Below are 17853 nucleotides of genomic sequence, written 5' to 3' on the forward strand. Positions count from 1 at the left end.
AATTAGTATTATGTTCATCTTCCGCGAGGTACCATTCATTAAACTGAGTTCTTATGTCTCGGTCGTCCTCATTCAATGCGTGTAACAACTGCGGACTGTTACGATTTCTGTTTTAATCTGTGAAAAATACGACTTATCCTTGCCCTACAAACCCCTGTTTCGTGTACATATTGTTGTGTTGACTTCTGCAGTGAAGCTGTGAATGCGTCTAACATCTGAGCGGAAGACTCCTCACCTGTTCTCTGTGTTGCCGACATGATCTTCCCTCGTGCACATGCAAAATTGTTGCAGCATTTTCGAACTTACCGCGAAGGCGAGTGATGCTTACACACTTTAGTAGCACAGTTCCAGATCCCTACCTCCAATGTCCTTGCACTTCATTGATGTTCTCAACCTTCCAATACCATTTGATAATGCTTTGTCGTTATTCTAATGTTAGTCGTGTTTGGTCCATGGCCTCACTTTGTACACTGACATCAGCACGCCACAACACTATTGCTATCTGTTGCTCAACCATTCTTCTACACGTTCAACCCACATCCATCGTGATTTCAAAGCATATGGTTTGTTAGACAGTTTTAAAGTCTGTATACATGTTTTGATTTACCATTTATGTTTGTATACAGTTGTAAAACCGTAAGAGCTCTACGGGTCTAAAAATCACTTTTATAAGGATGCAAAAGAGCATTAGATGCAAAAAATATTAAGTCCAGTCAAAAACAATAATGGCAATTGGTATTGAGATCAAATAAGGAAACACACTCTTTCTGCCCTAAAATAACAGATGAGGTGAGGAAAAGATGTGTTACACTTATGGATACTTAGAGAGAATGGAGGAAGACATATCAACAAAGCAATAGACATATTCTTCCAAAACAGGAAAACAAAGAAAATGGGCGGGGAGCCATGACAAGGACGTAGTTACAAGCAATACAGACAGAACACAAGACCTTACTCAAAAGAGACAAATGCAGATTAGAAGTCAAGGAAAATGAGGGTCATCAAGAGGCTAACACGAACAGAAAAACAATAGATGACAAATGGTCAGAGGAGGGGAAAAGATATCGTTGTAAGTGAAAAAATTTTGAACGAAGAAGAAGGAAAAGTAAAATAAGTAGTTATACTGACGTGGTCCTTAGCTGGTCTCTAACTAACAGAAGAAAACTTTATTAGAATGTTTGGGGTGTTGGGAGGTGTGGGCCGTTCTGACCCCCGGTGGCCTCTGTGTTCTGCCCCCATGAAGCGCCGCTAAACTTGCGAGACTCACCCGATGGCCTCCCAGTAGAAGACGGAGAAGAGCGCGATTCCAGCGCCGGCGCCCGCCTGCATCAGCATCTCGACGAACTCGCGCCGCCGCCGGAAGTAGTGGCCCAGCGTCAGCGACGCCGTCTCCCGCACCAGGCCGCTCGCTGCCCCCAGCAGCAGTCCGTAGCTGAAACACAGCGGCAGCCTTCCACAGCACGACTCACACTGAAACTAGTGTGTATTTTGTTGCTTGTGCTACTCCGACCTGAGGCGTCTACTTGCCTAATGCGCTGTGTTTCAATCTGAACTTAGAGTGCTAAATGAGGACGTACTCGTACCACAAGCAAAGATTATATTACTGGTAATGCATAGCAAAATAGATTTATTTTACATAGCACAGTTCAAACTGGCCTTGCAGCATGGGACTAAAAATCTGCAACGAAAATTAACACAGGAAGGAGAGATCACAAAATTACACAGTGATTCAGCTATTTTCGGAATCGTTTGATGTCGTAATTCTGCTTTTGACCAGAGCAACTTTGAGAAAGTCCTCATCAAAGACTGTATAGTCTCTTTTCGTAGCTACAATATCTGATCAAAAGTATCCCGACATCCCTAAGTAAGACTGAATCGAAGTTCAAATAGATTGGCGTTGTTAACTTGTTGTTGTGTCATGTGTCTGATACTGAATCGTTCCAGACAAACCGTTGAGTAGTGGTTAATTCTTATACACACTTTTGTGTGTGGACGATGATGGTTACTGTTGTGACTTGGCAAGACAGCCAAGCCACTATGATTGGTAGCCGAAAGGCACGCGTTAAGCTCACGCAGGCTGGCGTGAGGTCTGGAACATTTAAGGAAGTTAGACTTTAGCAAAAAAACCGTCGTAGCTGTTGGAATACTTAACTTTAATCCATAATTGGTGAACATCGGTCTGACGGTGCATGCATCACAAGATAAATAGCAAATGATAATGGCGCCTTGCTAGGTCGTAGCAAATGACGTAGCTGAAGACTATGCTAACTATCGTCTCGGTAAATGAGAGCGTAATTTGTCAGTGAACCATCTCTAGCAAAGTCGGCTGTACAACTGGGGCGAGTGCTAGGAAGTCTCTCTAGACCTGCCGTGTGGCGGCGCTCGGTCTGCAATCACTGACAGTGGCGACACGCGGGTCCGACGTATACTAGCGGACCGCGGCCGATTTAAAGGCTACCACCTAGCAAGTGTGGTGTCTGGCGGTGACACCACAGTTACCTACTGAAAAACCAGTACTGCCAGTATGCGTATGTAATAGGTAGATGTTTAGTAGCAGCCATGTTTGAGTAAAATTGTATGGTACCCAAATATGGAACCGTTGATGTTCTTTCTAAAAGGGAAGCTACTTTTTAAAAACCTTTGGTTTTTTACAACTATTTTATTAAATTATCACATTCCTTGATCATTAGTAAGTTCTGTTCTTATTTTCGTTAAAAACATAAAACCATATTTTAACATGGCTCTGGCTTTAAGCTTGGTGCTTAAACAGTTGCCAAGTCGCCTTAAAACTCTTAAGAGTTTGAGTTAAATTCGTTGGGAATCTCGTTTTTGCAGCTATTAATGTATTTGATCTTGTTTAATCAGTTACTTACTTCTGCCCTAGTTAAACTAGGTTTGCTGAGAAGCCCCAACAAGAGATCTGCCAAGTTATTGCAACACATTCTGTACTTTAAAAATAGTTGTTTAATATAAAGTCTATTCTTGAATTTGTAACAATTCAGTTGGTCCCACACTTCATTCCCACTGTCTAGTGGCGCCACATCATATACTGAATGCACTGTCGAACATTGTGGAGGTTTGGTTGTACTTGAGTTTCAAAGTACTTCCAGCAGTCCAGCTAGCACAATCACTTTCCGCAGGCACTTGAAATGAATAGGGTACAAAGGAAGTTCAAGAAGTAATGGAACTCATTTTCATTCTGGTACCGGGCTGGTTTTATTGAGGATTCCAATACACCACTTTATTCCCCACTCTTTCGGCTACAAAACTCAGTTTTTCAGCACAGTCTCCGTTCAATGCACGGCTTTACACCTTCTTACTGTGAGGGCCTGTATGCCCGTATGGTACCATTCTACTGGTCGACGTCGAAGCCAGCTCTTGCTGCATCAGTAATATCCCCAGCATCCAAGAACGGCTCTCCGCGGAGCGCATCTTTCGTTGGCCAAACGGATGGAAGTAGGATGGTGCAATATTTGGGATGTAGAGTGGATGAGTAAGAATAGTGTAAAGAAGTTTTGTGAGCACCTCTTAGGTGAATAGACTTGGGTGAGGCCGTGCGTTCTCATGGAGAATGAGATGTTCGTTTGCGTGATTGTGGACACGAACACGCTAAAGTCGTCTCTTCAATTTCACACTTCATTGTTGATCGTTGCACCGTGAGGGGCGACATCAAACAGAGTAACTCCTTCAGAGTCCCAGTAGACCGCCGCAATCACTTTATTGCATCAGCGTGGAGCTTTGATCTTTTTCTTCGAAGAGAATGTGTGGCCCCATTCCATAAATTGCCTTTTTGTTTCCGCTTCGAAGCGATGAACCTATGTTTCATCACCTGTCACGAAGTTCAGCAAAAATTGTCACGATCAGCCTTAAGGCGCAAGAAATTCCTCACAGATGTTCGTTGCCCTTTATCGTCTTCTGTTTGGTAGGGCACACCCTTTTGAGTACCCCAACTGGTGCTACCTACTGAGACGTCCAGCTCAGCAGCGCAGTGTTTGATTCTGATTCGTAGATCAACTCGAATGAGGGTGTTCGCACGTTCCATCGTTGCAGGAGTGACAGCAGTTTGCGACCGGTCGTCACCCGGGATTTCCGACAGATTGGAGCGACCTTGTTGCAGTCATGACAGACGCCTTGCCGAATGACTTACCTTGCTTTTGTTAACTGTCAGATCTACGTAGATATCTTCAAGTGCCTATGAATATCTGCGATGCTCTGGTTTCCGCCAAAAGAAAATCGATGACAGGGCTTTGCTTGGAACGCGCCTTCGTTAAAGGCGTCATTTTGATGACCACATACAGCAGTGCCACCCATTAGAAATTCATGAAACTGGGCTGAAGCGCGAATAATCCACGATGCTCCTCAGCAAAATCTTCATATTTTCAATCGAAATTGGTCGAGAGAACAGGTCTGTTGCATTAGTTCGTGAACACCCCTCTTAGAATGATCGAGCTGTTCCTCATAACCCACACATTCCTGAAGTCAATCTGACCGACGATTGAGCTGGTGCAAAGAGAGACGTAAATGGACAGTGGATAACTGGAAACGAGTGATTTCGACGTTTTTAACTTCCCTTCATTACAGACGGAGGACAAACTCAAACAGGGAAGGATTAGGAGGGAAATCAGCTATCCTCTATCGGAGGACCCATTACGTCATTTGCAGAAGTGATTTAGGGAAATGATAGAAAACCTGAATCTTGATGGTAGGATGGGGATTTGAAGTAACGTCCTCCCGAATGCCAGTCCAGTGTACTAACCATTGTGCAACCCCGCACAATGAGAGTGATTTGATATGATGTACCACGCTATATACCCTGTGACATTCCGATGGAAGGGTTTGGGTTTGTCGAATACCTGGTGAACGTTACTTACCATCATGTGCAGTATCACCAATGATGCACGGAAGAGGTGGTGTTACGGTGTGAGTGTGTTTTTGTAGTTAGAATTTGGTTTCCTCATTGGGCTTAAGAAAACACTGAATTTGGAATGATATGAACATATTTGACAGGTTATTCGTGAGTGATTACATGAACACACAATTGTGTTAAATGTGGAAGGAAATGAACACACTTAACAGTTGTGTTAAATTTTATTTCGTTTTCCAATAAAAGGAGAGCACAACCAGGTTTCAGGATAAACAGTCTCATCTTCATATACGTAGAATATCCATCTTTGAATATATGAGATGAATTTTCTGCTTACTTGCCATGTACTAGAGAATCACTACATTCCTGAAATGGACTGACCTGCCCGGAGTCCAGACATTTGGGACGAGTCAGAACGTTGACTTTGCCCTAGTCCCCCGCGTCCAACATCGTACTACCTTTTTTGGTTTCAGTCTTGATGGAGGATGGGCTACCATTCCTCCACAGACATTCAGACAATCCATTCAATGTATTCCTCAAGGCGAAGGGTGAACTAACACATCCCGTATTAATATCTACTGATAGGTGGCATAAATGTTTTGCTGGTTGTGTTTCTCTGTTTTGAGATAAGTATTTGTTTAATGTACTGTATTTCAAAATGCACTTCATGCATTATATGAAGACGAAACACAAGAAAACTATTTTGTGAATAGGATACAGGAAAACTGAGGAAAATACTGTGATAAACAAGTGATATATATTTATTACATACAGTGTAAGTAATACAGGCAGAGCAGTATCAGACCAAGAACCTGCAACAAAATGCAAGAAAACGAGGTAAAGGTCGCGAAATTACACATAGTGATTCAGCTAAGCTGTTCACCTCAAATGAATTCGGCACTTATATCCACAAATGTTTATACTATCCCAATTCTGTTCTCTGAGAATGCGGATAGAAAGGGTGTGTGATCAGCACACTGCTCTCCCGGTTGTTGTGATGGTTTTCTCTGACCGGAGCCGCTACTATTCGGTCGAGTAGCTCCTCAATTCGCATCACGAGGCTGAGTGCAACCCGAAAAATGGGAACAGCGCATGGCGGCCCGGACGGTCACCCATCCAAGTGCCAGCCTCATCCAACAGTGCTTAACGTCGGTGATCTGACGGGAACCGGTGTATCCACTGCGGCAAGGCCGTTCCCTCATGTGTCAAAAAGTCGTCACTAAACGAAAGTATAATCCCTTTTCAGGCCTGTATTAGTAACAGAGATGTCTTGATTATCTTCACTCTTCGAAGTGTGACTGTAATACTGTGTGATAGTTCCGGTAAGAGGAATCTCTTAGACGCTAGTATGATAGTTCTGCAAGAGGAACCTCTTCTGTCTGTCCAGACCTCCTTGGCACCAGCGACTGCAAATATTTGTTTCTGTAGACGATGGGTATTTCAGACTTTTGATTTAAACTGAATTTTAAGAAAAATCTTTATGACCGCATCATTTTGTCATTTCCTTAGTCTTGCTGATGCTGATGCAATTTTACGGTGTGTGTATCTTGACAATAAAATCATAATGCAAAGCTATTATGTAACAATCGGTATACCTCAATTCTATATTTCATAATTCTATTCAATTTTTGGCATGCACGTTTCTGTCAAGGCTCTTATGGAAACAAGAGCGGAGCTGTTACCTCAGTTAACTTGCAAATCGTGCTTAGATGCCACGTCATATGCCTTCCAGTTAGTCTGTCGGTCCAACCACACGTAGCCAAGTGTGATTTGTACCACTTTTAAAGTAAACTTGTCAACAATATTCTTGTTTTGTCAAATAACATCTATCTGCCGCAGCTTTTCCTGTTCTGTGGGATAAATTTCCTTTTTATAGTGGAAAGATAAAAGTATGGTTCTATATTTGCTCCTTTCTTAACACGAATACTCGTCACTGCCTTTTCATATTGAAAAGAGGTGACCATAATGTCAGAGTGAAATGCTCCTAAATGTGGATTTGGTGATTTCCATGTTTCCTGGTTTCTTGGCAATTTTTATAAGTTGTGGACGTTAACTTCAAGTCAAATTCGTTGCCTAGCTCCATGAGCCTTTCTCCATTCTCATTCGTTCTTTTGCGGTGAGTGGGTACCTCCAACGCTTTTTCTACATTTACCTGTCCTCCTGTTTGTGCAATGAAGTTCCCGAATAGCTTTTTTCGGTGTTGTTCCCCGTAATTTAAGACATTTCAAGCTCTAGAACAGCGCCCGTCAATCGTTTTTGGTTACGAGGCAATACTGATATTTTACGGCGGCACCAGGGACCACATATGTACCAATCTTATTATTATTTGATAGCCTACGTAAGTTAGTGTATTACTAGCTACCAATAGACAGTTATAGCAAGAGCACGATAAGTTACCCGCTCGCCCCAAGCACTGATCGTGAGAAGTCGGCGTCATTCGAAACAATTCGTGTCGGCTTTTCTCTGTCACCCTCAGCGACACCAAAGCTGTGACACTGTAATAGCCTGACGAAACGCTGTTGAATTGTCTGTGTAACATGATGACCAATTAATTAAAATGAGTAATTGTAGGCCGGTCCGAGTGGCCGAGCGGTTCTAGGCGCTACAGTCTGGAACCGCGCGACTTCTACGGTCGCAGGTTCGAATTCTGCCTCGGGCATGGATGTGTGTGATGTCCTTAGGTTAGTTAGGTTTAAGTAGTTCTAAGTCTAGGGGACTGATGAGCTCAGATGTTAAGTCCCATAGTGCTCAGAGCCATTTCAACTATTTTGAGTAATTGTAATTATATTTAAATGTATTATGCAGTACAGACTTGATCACAGATGTATATTAAATGTTTTGAGCAATATTTTCCTTCTATTCGATTTGTTGTATTACAACAGCATTAATTTAATTTCATATTCCTTGCAACCAACATTACCGCATTTGTAGATGACCTCCTCTATAATACGCATTCTCGAATCCTCGTTACTTCCGTTTGAAATTTGTAGTATTGCAACTGATAAAGACGACTCAAACACGCCAGTGAGTTGTCAGTACTGGAGGAGAAACAAGGAAACATATGCCCTCTCATGCAGTCATGGACTGTGCGGCTGGTCCCGGCGGAGGATCGAGTTCTCCCTTGGGCATGGGTGTGTGTGTTTGTCCTTAGGATAATTTAGGTTAAGTAGTGTGTAAGCTTAGGGACTGATGACCTTAGCAGTTAAGTCTCATAAGATTTCACACACATTTGAACATTTTATCCCCTCTCACAGCCTATAACAGAATAGTAGCCGCGCTACTTCACCCCCTGTATCTGAAGTAAGCAGGCAGCGTGACGTAGCTCTTATTCTATGGAACGATTTTTCTTTCAAAATAATGCAGATTTAGCGAGCAAAATTATCTATTATGCAAGATATTTAGACGACTTACACTTCATAATTAACGGTTCTCAAGATGATAGAAACCAAATTTTCAGAACTTTTAATAAACCCCATGAGAAAATAAGCTTTACGCTGGAAAATAAATCTCCCAATAGAATTCTGAATTATTTAGACCTACATTTGGCAATAAAAGACAATCGTATTAGGTTTAACATTTTTCGGAAAAATAACTTTTCTGATAATATCCAATATCATCTCAGCCGACTCTACACACCCCCACGCCCACAAAATGGCCATCATCCATTCTTGCATACACCGAGCGCTCGCCATTCGTCCCCAATGGAGAACGAGTTACAAACCCTAGAACTTATCGCCTATAATAATGGATATAAACCAGAAATTGTGAGACAGCTCTTTAACAAGAAAACAGGTAAGAAATAAAAACTGCGACCTCATCTACACTAGGTGTCGCACCAGAGGATAACTCCACTAGATTCATTTCTCTTCCATTCGTAGGCAAAGCATCCTATAAAATTAGGGCGACTCTTAAAGAGCCACGCCTTTAAGATGGCATAGTCTACTAATAACAGCTTCAAAAAGAACTTGGTCCACTCGTTAAACATTACTAAGGACATATTATCTCATTCTGGTGTGTACAATATCACCTGTAGTGATCGCCCGAGTTATTACATCGGCCAGACAGGGAGAGCCCCCTCAGCTAGATATAAAGAACATGTTGTTGTGGTCTCCAGTCCTGAGACTGGTTTGATGCAGCTCTCCATGCTACTCTATCCTTTGCAAGCTTCTTCATCTCCCAGTATCTACTGCAACCTACATCCTTCTGAATCTGCTTAGTGTATTCATCTCTTGGTCTCCCTCTACGATTTTTACCCTCCACACTGCCCTCCAATGCTAAATTTGTGATCCCTTGATGCCTCAAAACATGTCCTACCTACCGATCCCTTCTTCTAGTCAAGTTGTGCCACAAACTTCTCTTCTCCCCAATCCTATTCAATACCTCCTCATTAGTTACGTGATCCACCCACCTTATCTTCAGCATTCTTCTGTAGCACCACATTTCGAAAGCTTCTATTCTCTTCTTGTCCAAACTAGTTATCGTCCATGTTTCACTTCCATACATGGCTACACTCCATACAAATACTTTCAGAAACGACTTCCTGACACTTAAATCTATACTCGATGTTAACAAATTCCTCTTCTTGAGAAACGCTTTCCTTGCCATTGCCAGTCTACATTTTATATCCTCTCTACTTCGACCATCATCGGTTATTTTACTCCCTAAATAGCAAAACTCCTTTACTACTTTAAGTGTCTCATTTCCTAATCTAATTCCCTCAGCATCACCTGACTTAATTTGACTACATTCCATTATCCTCGTTTTGCTTTTGTTGATGTTCATCTGATATCCTCCTTTCAAGACACTGTCCATTCCGTTCAACTGCTCTTCCAAGTCCTTTGCTGTCTCTGACAGAATTACAATGTCATCGGCGAACCTCAAAGTTTTTACTTCTTCTCCATGAATTTTAATACCTACTCCGAATTTTTCTTTTGTTTCCTTTACTGCTTGCTCAATATACAGATTGAATAACATCGGGGAGAGGCTACAACCCTGTCTTACTCCTTTCCCAACCACTGCTTCCCTTTCATGCCCCTCGACTCTTATAACTGCCATTTGGTTTCTGTACAAACTGTAAATAGCCTTTCGCTCCCTGTATTTTACCCCTGCCACCTTCAGAATTTGAAAGAGAGTATTCCAGTTAATATTGTCAAAAGCTTTCTCTAAGTCTACAAATGCTAGAAACGTAGGTTTGCCTTTCCTTAATCTTTCTTCTAAGATAAGTCGTAAGGTCAGTATTGCCTCACGTGTTCCAACATTTCTACGGAATCCAAACTGATCTTCCCCGAGGTCGGCTTCTACCAGTTTTTCCATTCGTCTGTAAAGAATTCGCGTTAGTATTTTGCAGCTGTGACTTATTAAACTGATAGTTCGGTAATTTTCATATCTGTCAACACCTGCTTTCTTTGGGATTGGAATTATTATATTCTTCTTGAAGTCTGAGGGTATTTCGCCTGTCTCATACATCGTGCTCACCAGATGGTAGAGTTTTGTCATGACTGGCTCTCCCGAGGCCATCAGTAGTTCAAATGGAATGTTGTCTACTCCCGGGGCCTTGTTTCGACTCAGGTCTTTCAGTGCTCTGTCAAACTCTTCACGCAGTATCTTATCTCCCATTTCGTCTTCACCTACATCCTCTTCCATTTCCATAATATTGTCCTCAAGTACATCGCCCTTGTACAAACCCTCTATATACTCCTTCCACCTTTCTGCCTTCCCTTCTTTGCTTAGAACTGGGTTTCCATCTGAGCTCTTGATATTCATACAAGTGGTTCTCTTCTCTCCAAAGGTCTCTTTAATTTTCCTGTAGGCAGTATCTATATTACCCCTAGCGAGACAAGCCTCTACATCCTTACATTTGTCCTCTAGCCATCCCTGCTTAGCCATTTTGCACTTCCTGTCGATATCATTTTTGAGACGTCTGTATTCCTTTTTGCCTGCTTCATTTACTGCATTTTTATATTTTCTCCTTTCATCAATTAAATTCAATATTTCTTCTGTTACCCAAGGATTTCTATTAGCCCTCGTCTTTTTACCTACTTGATCCTCTGCTGCCTTCACTACTTCATCCCTCAGAGCTACCCATTCTTCTTCTACTGTATTTCTTTCCCCCATTCCTGTCAATTGATCCCTTATGCTCTCTCTGAAACTCTGTACAACCTCTGGTTCTTTCAGTTTATCCAGGTCCCATCTCCTTAAATTCCCACCGTTTTGCAGTTTCTTCAGTTTCAATCTGCAGTTCATAACCAATAAATTGTGGTCAGAATCCACATCTGCCCCAGGAAATGTCTTACAATTTAAAACCTGGTTCCTAAATCTCTGTCTTACCATTACATAATCTATCTGATACCTACTAGTATCTCCAGGATTCTTCCAGGTATACAACCTTCTTTTATGATTCTTGAACCAAGTGTTGGCTATGATTAAGTTATGCTCTGTGCAAAATTCTACAAGTCGGCTTCCTCTTTCATTCCTTCCCCCCAATCCATATTCACCTACTATGTTTCCTTCTCTCCCTTTTCCTACTGACGAATTCCAGTCACCCATGACTATTAAATTTTCGTCTCCTTTCACTACCTGAATAATTTCTTTTATCTCGTCATACATTTCATCTATTTCTTCATCATCTGCAGAGATAGTTGGCATATAAACTTGTACTACTGTAGTAAGCATAGGCTTTGTGTCTATCTTGGCCACAATAATGCGTTCACTATGCTGTTTGTAGTAGCTAACCCGCACTCCTATTTTTTTATTCATTATTAAACCTACTCCTGCATTACCCCTATTTGATTTTGTATTTATAACCCTGTAATCACCTGACCAAAAGTCTTGTTCCTCCTGCCACCGAACTTCACTAATTCCCACTATATCTAATTTTAACCTATCCATTTCCCTTTTTAAATTTTCTAACCTACCTGCCCGATTAAGGGATCTGACATTCCACGCTCCGATCCGTAGGACGCCAGTTTTCTTTCTCCTGATAACGACGTCCTCCTGAGTAGTCCCCGCCCGGAGATCCGAATGGGGGACTATTTTACCTCCGGAATATTTTACCCAAGAGGACGTCATCATCATTTAATCATACAGTAGAGCTGCATGTCCTCGGGAAAAATTACGGCTGTAGTTTCCCCTTGCTTTCAGCCGTTCGCAGTACCAGCACAGCAAGGCCGTTTTGGTTAATGTTACAAGGCCAGATCAGTCAATCATCCAGACTGTTGCCCCTGCAACTACTGAAAAGGCTGCTGCCCCTCTTCAGGAACCACATGTTTGTCTGGCCTCTCAACAGATACCCCTCAGTTGTGGTTGCACCTATGGTACGGCCATCTGTATCGCTGAGGCACGCAAGCCTCCCCACCAGCGGCAAGGTCCATGGTTCATGGGGGGGATAAAGAACATATACCCACGAAAAGTGGTGACGGCACGCGTGGCTCGACTTTTCCCGAGCACCCTGTTCAATTGACCCACGCTCCTAATCCACCAAATAATACAGAGCTATTAAATTGCGAGGTTAAAGGCACTAGGCTCGACATCCTTGAGGAGTTGCAAACCTTCAAACACCTCTGGCTAGATAAAAAAAATACCTGCTTAACGACCTGCTACAATTGAGAAATAAGAACTTTTTCGAAGGTTTTCAACCTTTGCTTCACCTGCCCTGATGTTACGTTGCCTTTATAGTCACCGACGGCTGACTCCACTTTCTTTAGTCGAGTAGTAATGTATTCAAAATTGAGGAATAGTTTTGCCGAGTAATAGCTAGTCTTTCTTACGGGCTCCGAATCAGTTATAGGGTCCTCGTTCTCCTCAGAAATAAGTTCGGTTATACATTACGGCGAACGGTTACATATTACGCCCCCCCCCCCATGAACAATGGACCTTGCCGTTGGTGGGGAGGCTTGCGTGCCTCAGCGATACAGATAGCAGTACCGTAGGTGCTACCACAACGGAGGGGTATCTGTTGAGAGGCCAGACAAACATGTGGTTCCTGAAGAGGGGCAGCAGCCTTTTCAGTGGTTGCAAGGGCAACAGTCTGGAATATTGACTGATCAGGTCTTGTAACACTAACCAAAACGGCCTTGCTGAGATGGTACTGCGAACGGCTGAAAGCAAGGGGAAACTGCGGCTGTAATTTTTCCCGAGTGCATGCCGCTTTACTGTATGGTTAAATGATGAAGCCGTCCTCTTGGGTAAAATATTCCAGAGGTAAAATAGTCCCCCATTCGGATCTCCGGGCGGGGACTACTCAAGAGGATGTCGTTATCAGGAGAAAGAAAATTAGCGTTCTACGGATCGGAGCGTGGAATCTCAGATCCCTTAATCGGGCAGGTAGGTTAGAAAATTTAAAAAGGGAAATGGATAGGTAAAAGTTAGATATAGTAGGAATTAGTGAAGTTCGGTGGCAGGAGGAACAAGACTTCTGGTCAGGTGACTACAGGGTTATAAACACAAAGTCACATAGGGGTAATGCAGGAGTAGGTTTAATAATGAATAGGAAAATAGGAATGCGGTTAAGCTACTACAAACAGCATAGTGAACGCATTATTGTGGTCACGATAGATACTACTACAGTAGTACAAGTTTATATGCCAACTAGCTCTGCAGATGACGAAGAAATTGAAGAAATGTATGATGAAATAAAAGAAATTATTCAGATAGTGAAGGGTGACGAAAATTTAATAGTCATGGGTGACAGGAATTCGGTAATAGGAACAGGGAGAGAAGGAAACGTAGTAGGTGAATATGGGTTGGGGCTAAGAAAAGAAAGAGGAAGCCGCCTGCTAGCATTTTGCACAGAGCACAACTTAATCATAGCTAATACTTGGTTCAAGAATCATAAAAGAAGGCTGTATACATGGCAGAAGCCTGGAGATACTGACAGGTTTCAGATACATTATCTAATGGTAAGACAGAGATTTAGGAACTAGGTTTTAAATTTTAAGACATTTCCAGGGGCAGATGTAGACTCTGACAACAATCTTTTGGTTATGACCTGTAGATTGAAACTGCAAAAAGGTGGGAATTTATGGAGATGGGATCTGGATAAACTGAAAGAACCAGAGGTTGTACAGAGTTTCAGGGAGAGCATAAGGGAACAATTGACAGGAATGATGGAAAGAAATGCAGTAGAAGAAGAATGGGTATCTTTGAGGGATGAAGTAGTGAAGGCAGCAGATGATCAAGTAGGGTAAAAGACGAGGGCTAGTAGAAATCCTTGGGTAACAGAAGACATATTGAATTTAATTGATGAAAGGAGAAAATATAAAAATGCAGTAAATGAAGCAGGCAAAAAGGAATACAAACGTCTCAAAAATGAGATCGATAGGAAGTGCAGAATGGCTAAGCAGGGATGGCTAGAGGACAAATGTAAGGATGTAGAGGATTATCTCACTAGGGGTAAGATAAATACTGCATACAGGAAAATTAAAGAGACCTTTGGAGATAAGAGAACCACTTGCATGAACATCAAGAGCTCAGATGGAAACCCAGTTCTAAGCAAAGAAGGGAAAGCAGAAAGGTGGAAGGAGTATATAGAGCGTCTATAGAAGGGCGATGTACTTGAGGACAATATTATGGAAATGGAAGAGGATGTAGATGAACATGAAATGGGAGATTCGATACAGGATGAAGAGTTTGACAGAGCACTGAAAGACCTGAGTCGAAACAAGGCCCCCGGAGTAGACAACATTCCATTGGAACTACTGACGGCCTTGGGGGGCCAGTCATGACAAAACTCTACCATCTGGTGAGCAAGATGTATGAAACAGGCGAAATACCCTCACACTTCAAGAAGAATATAATAATTCAAATCCCAAAGAAAGCGGGTGTTGACAGATGTAAAAATTACCGAACTATCAGTTCAATATGTCACAGCTGTAAAATACTAACGCGAATTCATTACAGAAGAATGGAAAAACTAGTAGAAGCCGACTTCGGGGAAGATCAGTTTGGATTCCGTAGAAATGTTGGAACACGTGAGGCAATACTGACCCTACAACTCGTCTTAGAAGCTAGATTAATGAAGGGCAAACCTACGTTTCTAGAATTTGTAGACTTAGAGAAACCTTTTGACAATGTGGATTGGAATACTCTCTTTCAAATTCTGAAGGTGGCAGGGTAAAATACAGGGAGCCAAAGGCTATTTACAATTTGAACAGAATCCAGATGGCAGTTATAAGAATCGAAGGGCATGAAAGAGAAACAGTGGTTGGAAAGGGAGTGCGACAGGGCTGTAGCCTATCCCCGATGTTATTCAATCTGTATATTGAGCAAGCAGTGAAGGAAACAAAAGGAAAATTGGGAGTAGGTATTAACATCCATGGAGAAGAAATAAAAACTTTGAGGTTCGCCGATGACATTGTAATTCTGTCAGAGACAGCAAAGGACTTGGAAGAGCAGTTGAACGGAATGGATATTGTCTTGAAAGGAGGATATAAGATGAACATCAACAAAAGCAAAACGAGGATAATGGAATGTAGTCGAATTAAGTCGGGTGATGCTGAGGGAATTAGATTAGGAAATGAGACACTTAAAATAGTAAAGCAGTTTTGCTATTTGGGGAGCGAAATAACTGATGATGGTCGAAGTGGAGAGGATATAAAATGTAGACTGGGAATGGCAAGGAAAGCGTTTCTGAAGAAGAGAAATTTGTTAACATAGAGTGTAGATTTAAGTGTCAGGAAGTCATTTCTGAAAGTATTTCTATGGAGTGTATCCATGTACGGAAGTGAAACATGGACGATAAATAGTTTGGACAAGAAGAGAATAGCAGCTTTTGAAATGTGGTGCTACAGAAGAATGCTGAAGATTAGATGGGTAGGTCACATAACTAATGAGGAAGTATTGAATAGGACTGGGGAGAAGAGAATTTGGTGGCACAGCGTGACTAGAAGAAGGGATCGGTTGGCAGGACATGTTCTGAGGCATCAAGGGATCACCTATTTAGTATTGGACGGCAGCGTGGAGGGTAAAAATCGTAGAGGGAGACCAAGAGATGAATACACTAAGTAGATTCAGAAGAATGTAGTATGCAGTAGGTACTGGGAGATGAAGAAGCTTGCACAGGATAGAGAAGTATGGAGAGTTGCATCAAACCAGTCTCAGGACTGAAGACCACAACAACAATAACATTAGGTTTAACATTTTTCGGAAAAATACCTTTTCTGATAATATCATCCCAGCCGACTCTACACACCCCCAAGCCCACAAAATGGCCTTCTTCCATTCTTACATACACCGAGCGCTCGCCATTCCTCTTTCAGCAGACGCAGTGGAGAACGAGTTACAAACCCTAGAAGGTATCTCCTATAATTATGGATATAAACCAGAAATAGTGTGACAGCTCTTTAACAAGAAAACAGGTAGAAAAAGAACTGCGACCTCATCTACACAGGGGTCGCACCAGAGGATAAATCCAGTAGAATCATTTCTATTCCGTTCGTAGACAAAGCAACCTTTAAGATAGGACGACTCTTAAAGAGCCACGGCCTTAAGATGGCATATTCAATTAATAACAGCCTCAAAAAGAATTTGGTCCACTCGTTAAACATTACTAAGGACATATTATCCCGTTCTGGGGTGTACAAAATCATCTGTAGTGATTGCCCGAGTTATTACATCGGCCAGACAGGGCGAGCCCCCTCAGCTAGATATAAAGAACATATACCCACGAAAAGTGGTGATGGCACGCGTGGCTCGACTTTTCCCGAGCACCCTGTTCAATTGACCCATGCTCCTAATCCACCAAATAATATAGAGCTATTAAATTGCGAGGTTAAAGGCACTAGACATCCTTGAGGGGTTGCAAACCTTTAAACACCTGTTGATAGAAAACGTACTTAATGACCAGCTACAATTGAGAAATAAGAACTTTTTCGAAGGTTTTCAACCTTTGCTTCACCTGCCCTGATGTTACGTTGCCTTTGCAGTCACCGACGCCTGACTCCACATTCTTTAGTCGAATTGTAATGTATTCAGAATTGTGGAATAATTTTGCCGACTAATAGCTAGTCTTCCTTGCGGGCTTCGAATCCCTTATAGGGTTCTCGTTCTCCTCCGAAGTATGTTCTGTTATATATTACGCCATTAACAGATTCAATGGTTACATTAATCCAATTCCCAACGTACAGGTAGCTACGGTTATGCATATATATTTCCACCCGCGCATGCGCATGAGCATCAGCGGTACTCGGTACATAGCTGCTCGTTGCGTTTAGTACCGGCGCAGCCCTCGCGGCCTACCGACATCATCCGCGCAGTGAGGCCTGCTGTTTCTCTTTAGCTAAGTAATGTAGATTACGACTGGCTACTATTGTTTTATACTTGACAAGTCCAAACTTTGGCAAGCAATAGTTTAGTGGCCGGCCGCTGTGGCCGAGCGGTTCCAGGCGCTTCAGTCCGGAACCGCGCTGCTCCTACGGTCGCAGGTTCGAATCATGCCTCGGACATGGATGTGTGTGATGTCCTTAGTTTAGTTTGGTCTAATTAGTTCTAACTCTAGGGGACTGATGAACTCAGATGTTAAGTCCCGTAGTGCTTAGAGCCGTTTTAAACCATTTGAATAGTTTAGTGTTAATAGCTTCTGAAGAAGGCCAAATTATTTTGGTTGAATCCTATTTGCAACTGAGGCTGACGTGTTATATATTTAATCTAGCGTTTCTTCCCCTGGTGCCTGCCCCTTCTTCATTAGTGAACGGGTGAGATTTGCCAAAGTGTAATTTCAGATATGACAGAAGATGCTGCATCCATTTCAACCGTAGCCTTTCCTTTTTTAGAAGCCACAGCCCCTACAGATAGTTCACTGACTGGAACATTGGGAAAATCTTCAATCTTTCCTTCATTTCCGGCAATGAAATCTGCATCCGTGAAAATATGAGCGTTTAACGGGTACATTTCTTTCACCCTAAACCTATTTAATGCTATCTCCCTTGTCTGGCATTTGAATTACGCCTTTGGCGATGTCCATCTTTGTTAATGGACGTGCATTTTCTCTCACC

At 42.3% G+C, this 17853-nt stretch overlaps 1 protein-coding gene and 1 pseudogene across 1 annotated transcript in view; both read right to left on the reverse strand.

The window, feature by feature from the left end:
- Nucleotides 1-17853, reverse strand: part of LOC126159814 (monocarboxylate transporter 2-like) — a 181882-nt gene that overhangs the window by 82908 nt on the left and 81121 nt on the right. Inside the window, exon 4 of the mRNA XM_049916625.1 lies at nt 1268-1432. Within this exon, the coding sequence (XP_049772582.1) occupies nt 1268-1432 (165 nt within the window). The remainder of the gene's footprint in view (nt 1-1267; nt 1433-17853) is intronic.
- Nucleotides 5945-6062, reverse strand: LOC126164165 (5S ribosomal RNA; annotated as a pseudogene).

The sequence above is a fragment of the Schistocerca cancellata genome, chromosome 2 (genome assembly GCF_023864275.1).
Source record: "Schistocerca cancellata isolate TAMUIC-IGC-003103 chromosome 2, iqSchCanc2.1, whole genome shotgun sequence".
Classification (NCBI taxonomy): domain Eukaryota; kingdom Metazoa; phylum Arthropoda; class Insecta; order Orthoptera; family Acrididae; genus Schistocerca; species Schistocerca cancellata.